This window comes from Antennarius striatus, chromosome 5 (assembly GCF_040054535.1).
Source record: "Antennarius striatus isolate MH-2024 chromosome 5, ASM4005453v1, whole genome shotgun sequence".
In the NCBI taxonomy this organism is placed as follows: domain Eukaryota; kingdom Metazoa; phylum Chordata; class Actinopteri; order Lophiiformes; family Antennariidae; genus Antennarius; species Antennarius striatus.
Window position 1 is genome coordinate 1,524,999 of NC_090780.1, and position 9,533 is coordinate 1,534,531.

Sequence of the window (9,533 nt, forward strand, 5' to 3'; positions counted from 1 at the left end):
CTGAGCTAATTAGCCAAGCATGCTAATGTTACCATCTTATGCAGAGTTGGAATTGACTGTATATTTCACATATGCATATCGCTTGAAGAACCTAATTTTGCTTGCCAGGCTGTGATTGGACAATCCCTGTTTAGGGGCAGAATTTGAAACAAGTGAATATGTATTCAGTTAAATAGTGAACTCTGTTCCCTGTTGTGTCGGATTGGTATTCAGCGTGTACGAGGACTAGAGCGTGGTCTCACTTATTCACTGATGACTTCTGTGATCAGAGTGAAACTCCATAGTGTTGACGTGTTAACGCTCGACCTGTGAAGCAGCTCTGCTGCTCTCAGCTCAGACTGGATGAACTCTTCCTGCTGACAGTCAGCTAATGCAACAGGACAAACGTCAAATCAACACCAGCTAATGCAAACGTAAGTAGATGTCCACTCTGTTCAGACACGCTGACACGTCACGCTTTTTCTTCCCAACACTTCACACACGTGGTCTCCTCACATGACCTTCAACACTCAACGTGAGGCGTGTGTTTGGCGTGTGTGACAGACTCTTGTCTGGCGTCTTACTTTTCTTGACCTTCTTCTCTTCGTCGTTCTCGCTGGCGCCCAGCAGAGTGAAGATGATTCCGGTTTGAGAGTTGAGCCCAACGGCCGACACCACCATCCTGCCTGAGCCCTCCATTACATGGGTCCCTGCACGAGGATTCAAACAGTTCAAATTCACAATGGAGACCTGTTAATCACATTTTTCTGTCAAATCTTCTCTTTAAATCCATCACTGAATATTTAATGTCATAAAAAAGACCAGACTTGGACAAAGTAACATCAAATATTTGGTGTTACTTACAGAACCCTTCAGAGCTACTGAGGTCGCAACTGGAACCAAAATATACAAGATTCCCCCGCCCCCCCCAAAGTATAAACCGTGACAATGATTGGTGTGTCACATACTACTGGTTAGAATTACCAATTACAAATGATACACAACAGTCTTCTGCACCTTTAACGGCTAGATGGCACCAAGGTTTCAAAATGCTGAACATAAGTTCAATGAGTAAGAGCTAATTTGTTGGAAAAGGGGTATAGCGCATATTTATGTTCATATATTGACACAATCACACAAATTTCCCCACTTTGGGACTAATAAAGGTCCATCTTATCTTATGTTACCGTACCTTACCTTATTTACTTATCAAACCTGTAGTCTGAAGTATTTTTTACATCCTACTATCATTTAACATTCATTTTTCAGACAATTCAGTATAGACATATCCTGAATGAAAAGTGACTGACTTTAATAATAAGACGGTCTGATATGATGCATGTCAGAGTAGCGACAAACAGAAAAAGACTCTCTGTTGATCCATGTTCTTTTCTTGAACAGACTCTTACCAGAAAGAAGCATTGGGTCCTTCTCCAGAGACTTGCGGACCTGGTCTGACTCTCCAGTCAGAGAGCTCTCGTCGATCTTTAGGTCGTTGCCCTGGATGAGGATCCCATCAGCAGGCAGCAAGTCTCCTGCAGACACACGTGTCAGATGGTGCGTTCACTATCATTTTATTCACTGTAAACACGTGTCTTTTCTTGAACAGAGTCTTACTATTGGATGTTCGCTGGAGTACAAACATCCAATGTCAACGTTTTAAAGTAAATTTAAAAAAACCCATATCCAAAACAAATTTTATACATCTACAGCCTCTTCAACACCCAATTCATATCACAATTTACCCTAATGTGGAGGGAACACATGTATAGTAAATGTCACTGTGTAAGGGTAACTTTTTATAGTGTGGATTCAGGTTTCTTTGTCCTTTTAAACATGCATGAAAGATTCATCATGCTTTGCATATGCAAAGAATTCCCATCAATCATGGAAGAATGTTGTTTACTTTTGGTCTATTTGAACATTCTTTCAGGATCCATGAACATTTTGTCGAGTAACATCCAGGGTACAATAAGAATGTCACCGTTCCTAAAGAAATGCTTTGTGAATTGTCTGTGCATGATTAACAGCAAGTTGTAAACGCAGACGAAAGACAAAGAAAGCAATCTGACATTTTAAACACAATACAAAGTATTCAGACAGAAATGCTACTGCCTAAAAGAAGAAGAATATCTCCACCAAAGGTTAACGATCTCACATGTCTTTTTGGCTTACATGGACCACAAGGAAATAGAAAACAATTGATTTCACAGCCAGGTTTCCCTCTTAAATGGTGTGGGTGGGCCCTTAGGAGCACTGGGGCCATGTTTGTGGGGCTTCCAGCCTTGACAGGTCCAACCAAGCCAAACAGGTTCTGTGTGAGGTGGGGCTGTGGCAGGAGTGTTAACTAGAGACGGACTACTTGAAACAAACCCCAACTTGTCCAGGCACTCACCGGTACCAGTCCACCTCAGATATGGGCAAATAGCAACCCGCTGAGCTCCTTGGAGCACCCCAATTGTATATCAAAGAGCTGAGCTAGCACAATTCCCTTACAGACACCACAATGGTCCTGTGGATAAAGGTCACTCACTGATACCCCAACACACCCAGGGGGCGGGAATCTCCCAGCTGGTAGCCAGCAAACAGAAACTCCATCCCAGCACCATCTTCTCTTAGCGTCTCTCCCCCGCTGAGATGAACTATGACCTTGGTAAACATGATTTACTGGTGGGCAAGCTAGTCCTGGAGGAGTGGTGCCACTTTGATGGAATTCACCACTCAGCCATTCCTGGTCTGGACCAACAATAAGCAAGCTGGCCCTCTTTGTCCCTCTACCTAAGCTTGTCCTTTCTCATGCTTGTTTTTGGTTGCATGGGCTCCCAGCCGGGGACCCCAGTTTTCATCCAGTTTATGGAGATTGCTCTGCAGAGCGGTTAGAGCTACCAGTCTATTCTCTGGTTTTCAGCCTAATCCAACAGCATAAAACAGGGGGACAAACCAGCAGATGAAGATGTCTCTCTGCTGCATGGCCTCCAAACACCCTTCATCATGGTCCCCACAGGTCCTATGGGTAAATACACTTAGAACACCCTAATCAGCTTGGTCAGAATACTCTTTCTAGTGTGGCTCCAGTTTCCAGTCTCCTCCAGTCTCCTCCAGTGTCCTCCGTTTCCCACCCTCAAAAGGCAAGCTTCTTGTTCAAAACTTCAACTGTTGCTGCCAGAGAGCTTGGGCACAAACCAGAGCCTCCCTCCTGCAGTCAGGTGACCGCCAATCAGCTGCTGTAAATTACCACCATACTAAAGCCCCATACCTCTGAGTGGGCTGAGGAGTCCAGTCTCCACCTGGGACTTATCAGCTTTGGGTGGAATCCCAAAATCAAGACCATGATCCATCAGTCCATTTGACATCCAGAACACATCATCAACACTGTGGTGGTTAGGTTGAAGCCTCAGTTAAAGTGACACCATGCAATCACATCTTCCATTTAAACAAGACCAAAACTCTCAGAGGGTCTGCTGATGGTCGATGGCGGTCCCATCAACACCATCCACTGGCTCCTGAAATCTCGTTGTTGAGGAAGGGAGTCTCCCATACTTTGTAAACTAGAAGGATATGACCCTGAAGAATAGTCATAGGTCCCTGTTCGACACATCGTTCATAATAATCTCACCAGGGATTTCCATTGCTGCCACCGGGACTGGGATGTCCTTGTCAAAGGTGTTCTGAGCCACCATTTGATAACTATGATAAGGACATGGAAGATGTTTCATTTGCTGTAGATGAAAGCCAACAGGGACTTCCCAATGAGTTCTGGTAGTACCGGAATAAAGATCATTTTGGACTTACCTTTCTGAGAGTGTTGAATTTGGATCCCACGCCATGACAATTAAAGTTGTCGGGAAAATGTTAACATTGGAGTTTGGTTGTCGTGTTTTCATACCATATTTGATCTGAGCGATGTCTCCAACCACGATCTCTGCCACAGGGATCTGAATGACCTGGCCTTTACGGATGACGGTGAACTTTTGTTCCTGCTCAATGCGACTCTGAAGCCCTCGGAACTGCTTCTCCTTGGACCAATCATTGAAGGCTGTCACCAGCACCACAATGATGACTGAAAACAGTATGGCGGCTCCTTCGATCCAGCCAGCTTGGGCCTCGCCTTCATCCTCCACCCCACCTCCTACCTGGCCACATGCTGCAAGAAGATGAGAACATGCCGAATTAAAATCACTTTCACCAAACAGTGAGGATATTCTTGCAGGGATGATAATAGTAGGGTAATACATGAGTTTTTTATTGTATTAAGCTGCTAGCCTAACAATGCTTCTGTTTAATTACACTGAAAAGATGGTCTAAATATATTCTAACCAGCTAAGTCTCTAAGTTACGAAACCCTATAGATAAAATAAAAATGGGGGTATTCCCCGTGTCATCGAGAATATCTACCTTCTGCATCGCCCCCTGGTGGATGATAAAAGGACAGGCCCAGTGAGATGATGGCAGCTATTTCCAGGATTATTAGGGTGACGTCCTGCAGAGCCTCCCATACCAGTTGGAGGAATGTTTTGGCCTTCTTGGGGGGAATAAAGTTCTGGCCAAATGACGAGTGACGTTTCTCCAAATCAACAGGGTTACCAGAAAGTCCTGAAAACAAAAAATAAGACATGAATATTGCATTAAAAGGAAAAAAAGGTGCTTTAAATAAGCAAATCTCTCACACTATCTGCATTCGCTGTTGGTCTATGGAACTGTCCATTGACGGTTAGAGCTAACTCTAGCGTGAGGTGGGCCGTATAAATGGAGAAATACATCAAATATATGCATACAAAGCTTGAGGAGTGCTCAGCAGCTAATGTTAGCCACAACCACAACTAAATATATTGGTTCAAAAGATGTTCTCCATATGAGAAAAAAGCAAGTGTGGCAAAGACATCACCAGCAGTCAGAAGCAGTCACCATTTGTGACCTTCTGGTTGTGGTCGTGGGATTGGTCTGTTAATCTCAAGAACATGGACATTCCCAACAGGGCTCCCTTACAAAAGTATAGCTCTTTGCCTTTTGGGTATCGTTTTGGTGACCCCAGCGTTGGAGGTTTAGGGGGTTGTTATCTACCAACCACCAGGACAACAGGGCCAGTTTGCTTCAGGGATTGAAGAGTCTCTCCCTTTCTTGTCCTGGGGGATTTGAACACCCACTCAGACAACCACAGCTCGGCCGACTCCCTGTAACTGATGAGGTCCTTCGACTGATGATAGATCTCTACTCCCCCAACTCACAGCACTGGCAAAGAGCTTGATCTCATTTTACTCTTGCTTCCCCACAGGCACCTCAGTTGCCCCTCGGTATCTCTCAGACCAACTTCAGTTCAATGTGACAGTCACCGATCAGTTCCTTGCTTCCTGACCAATGGTCTCCTTCCATCTCGTCATTGAGCTCCACTGGCTCCCTGACCTACAGAGCCATGTTAGTCCTCGTCTACGTACTGCTTTCTTTACATGAGCGTCGTCTGACAAACCCAACTTTATGGCAATCCAGAACTTTCTCAAACCTTGCTCCCAAAAATTAGAATGACTTCCCACGCATTGTCAGAGCAGGGGGGACCCAGCCCTGAGACCTGCTCTCCTAGGGGGAATTTCTGTCTTCTTTTCTTTCTTCATTCATTTTTTTACTCCATAGGTCTCAACAGCAGTGTAACTTGATCGTGTCTTTTATTTGTAATTTGTTTTGGACAATAGCGTCGGCTGAATGACAACATGTAAATGTAATGGTGGCAATCCAAAATGGGTCAATTTCACTCTCAATCTTCTCACCTAATGAAATCCACAATAACTTCTACTAATAGAGGCCACAAAATCACTTGTTCTATGTCCCAAGATACAAATGAGAGTATCAACGCGTAGCAACAGCAGCTCTAATGTGACATGCCTTTGGCTGTCATGAATTACAGGTTCAAATGAGTATTCGTGCAGAATAGACAACAAGAGATTAAGACCTCACCTACTAATTAGCTGGAGTATTTTTCATTAACTTAACACAATCTATTACACAGAATTTCCTTCAGACATTATTTCATTCATGTACTTTTTGTTATCGGAGAAATTACAGTGTGAACACGGATCTGAATGAGGATTCTTTCTTCTGGACCAAAACCTTGACAGTCTGATTTTCACCAGGCACCAGCAATTAGCTCTAGTTCAATACAACTAGCAGCAGTCACCGAGTCTCCGAGTGCTTCTTAATTGACATTGTTACATCAACCGTTTCATTAGAGCGGTGACACAACAAATGCTGGCAGGCACATTTTATTGACTACTAAAATTCCGCTGTTGGTTCTCACAGCTGTTTTGTGAATGGAGAATTTATCTTTTCCAAGATCATCACACGGTCTAACCTGCTAGACATCTGGAGCTGGCAATTTGTGTAGAATCATAACTGACTCTGTATTGATTAGGTACTATTTTAAATATCCGTGGTCGTACACATCTATCCTTTGGGCGTGTTCTTCCTGTAGCCTGACTCTATCTTCTCCATTCTTCTCATGTGTAAAAGTATTTTTTATTTTTCGCTTCCAGTGAAAACTTGAATGTTAACTCCTGCCTGACACTGTTACTGACAGTGTGACTAGCCTGTTGCTTAGCTTTACACCTACACACCATGAGCACGGAATTGGCATAAACACAAATATTTTATACATTCCTATGAACAATAGAAAAGTTTTGCAATTTTCATTCCTTCTATCATGTATGGGGAGTATTAAAACAGTCTGGACTGTTACATTTAAATAGTCCTTTCCTTCAGGTCAACCCTGACACCCCCATGAGCATTCCAACCCCCCCCCGGCTGTAAACATCTGGTCAGTGTCTTCAGTCTGAGCTGACCACCACCCACCCTGCTGCACACAATCTGCTGCTACACCTGAGCCAAAACACCACCTGCCAACTCCACCAAGTCCGTCTTCCTCCACACAGATTAGTTCTAACACTGATAATAAAACTGTGGACGTCTCCACTCAGAACCAACCACAAACAAGAGAAACAGATTAAAATGAAACACTCAGTCGTCACATTAGAGCCGCTGACAGGTGAAGCGAATGATGCTCGTGATGTCTTTACATCAGGGAACCGCTCTACTAGACTACTGGGTCAGAGCGCCACCAACACCACACACCCCCACACACCTGCGTACGCTTTCATGGAAGTGGTATTCCCTGCTGGCAGTGGTCTCAAATATACAAAACTGCTAAGAAATTATTTGTTATTTCATTAATTATTTAAAAGTTCATTTTTTGGTTCCAAAACATGTTATTTTACAGTACAAAAACTCTTGACATGTTGAAATAATGTAATACTGTACATAATATGCTGCAATCCATGTAATGCATTGGAAATGGATTAGAAGAACACGCAACTATCTGGAAATGACATCACTGGAAATGTCATTTAACAAATCCATCAGAATAAAACATCTTTCCATAGAAAACTCAATTATACAAAAAATGTAAAGAGCAACTGTTTATTAATTCATCTTCTAGAAGATTAGACGAATGCAGTCATCTCGTCTTCAGTTGCTTGAGGCCGCTGTGATTCTCTGATGATGAAATTTAGGCCTTGAATTTTGCAAATATTTGATGTAAAATTTCTCTAACAATCTGTTTTTTGATTACCTTTAAAGTCTTAGAATTCTGTGCATTCTTACAGCTATGAGAGCATTTGACGGCGCTGCAATGTGAGGGATTCAGCTGCTCTCTTCATCTTCATTTTCTCATGATTGAGGATTTTCTCATGGCCGCAGGACTTCATTACCTCTACCTTCAGTAATCTGTGTGTTTGGGCACATTGTGTGCACAGCAGCAGGTCAAAATGAGAACTATTGTCCCTCGTCTGGCTGCCTTGATGAAACCGGGTGCTTTTCTGTCCAGCCTGTGACTTCCTCTACGAGCCTGCGTGGGCAGCAACATGGCCGCTGTGGTCTGCTGCTGGTTCAGGGAGACGTGCAGTGGAACGTGATTTGAATGACAACAGAGTGCTTTGTCGGGACCTGCACGGCCGGCTTTGTCTCCATTTGTTTCAATAACGACCTCATTTGGTGACATGGAATAAATACGAGCTGGTAGCGTGAAGATAAGTGACGCTTCAGATGATGATACAGGAGGTAGACATAATCCTAAATAATAAATATAAGATAGACAAAAAAAGATGGACACCTCAACACTTTGACTAAAACACTTCTAGTTTTCTTGGAATAAAATTTGTCTGAAATGGACAGACTTTTTAATCCACTAAAAATAGAATAGAAAATGTCTAAATGTGATAAACATTAATTGAACTGAACTGAATTGGAAAAAAATGTGAAAATACCAACATAAAAAATATTCAAACATGCACTAAATTGACTGACTGAGACAATGCAAGGTGATTAAATACAAAACAAAATGATCAGCTGATTTCTGTTGTCTTCCTCTTTGGTCATGTGACCCTAAAACAGTTATGAGACCTGAGATGAGATCAACTGAATTAGGATGAGGTGTTCTCTCGTACACTATGGTGAATAAAGCAGCAGTGAGGACAGAATGAGGTGAAAACCAATGAAATGAGTGTGTTGTTAGTGACATCCATACAAAGACATGTTTTCATGATTTCCACTGATGACAGCAGGAAATGGAAGGAATGAGTGCAGCTATCACGGGATCACTCGAGTTCCTCACGAGTGATGCAACTTTAAAAGCCATCAGACAGAAACACGTCTGCTGTGCAGCAGCGGTGGACAGAACACGGAGAGAACACACACACATGATGGTTATCAAAGTCCTCATCAGTGACGTGTCACCACACTGCGCTCTGGTTTCACTAACAGGAAGTTAGTAACTGATGTTGGCTTATGGACGCCTCATAGACTACCAGGACCCCGACGGCAGCAGCTCAGGTTGCTTGGGCTGAGGACCGGAGGGTCGCCGGTTCAAGACCCGCGTGGGCCAAAATATCTGGGTTATGAACTGGCAGTGGGAGGAGCCAGTTCACCCCCTGAGCATTGCCGGGGTGCCCTTGAGCAAGGCACCGTTCCCTTACAAGCTGCTCATTGTGCGCCTAAGTGAGAGCTGACTGCCGCTCTACTTCCTATTATCTGTAAGCCCACAAGCCTGTGTGTGTGTGTGTATAATTATATATATATATATATATATTTATATATATATATATATATATACACGTGTGTGAATATTTAGAGTGGAAAAAAAGTAATTTCCCTGCGGGGATCATTAAAGGATTGATTGTTACCTTTTTCAAAGGTAATAATGATTGATTATTACCTTTCTTTGTTATTGCTCATCCAGAGTGAACCCGTGTTGTTCTGCTCTAAACTCTCTGCAACCATCAAAGGTAAGTGGATAAACCAATCGAATGTCTGAATTCATTAATTCTGGACTTTTAGCTATTTTGATGATTGTTGAACATGTGGACAGACTTATCATTAGGTGACAAGTTAAACCGGTCACACTGTGTGCAAAAACCATGTCATATATCTGTCCATTCAGTTTCACTGAGTCAGAGTGTAGCTCTACTCTGTGCGTGAGAATTAGTGCACTGTGGAATAAATTAGCATAAAGCTAA

At 43.0% G+C, this 9,533-nt stretch overlaps 1 protein-coding gene across 3 annotated transcripts in view; it reads right to left on the reverse strand.

Moving 5' to 3' along the window:
• LOC137595230 (plasma membrane calcium-transporting ATPase 1-like) overlaps positions 1–9,533 on the reverse strand; it is a 74,857-nt gene that overhangs the window by 34,691 nt on the left and 30,633 nt on the right. For all 3 annotated transcript variants that reach the window (XM_068315179.1, XM_068315177.1, XM_068315178.1), the window contains exons 3-6: positions 4,375–4,572; positions 3,866–4,123; positions 1,389–1,514; positions 564–689 (exon numbers count right to left, since the gene is read on the reverse strand). In XM_068315179.1, the coding sequence (XP_068171280.1) occupies positions 564–689; positions 1,389–1,514; positions 3,866–4,123; positions 4,375–4,572 (708 nt within the window). The remainder of the gene's footprint in view (positions 1–563; positions 690–1,388; positions 1,515–3,865; positions 4,124–4,374; positions 4,573–9,533) is intronic.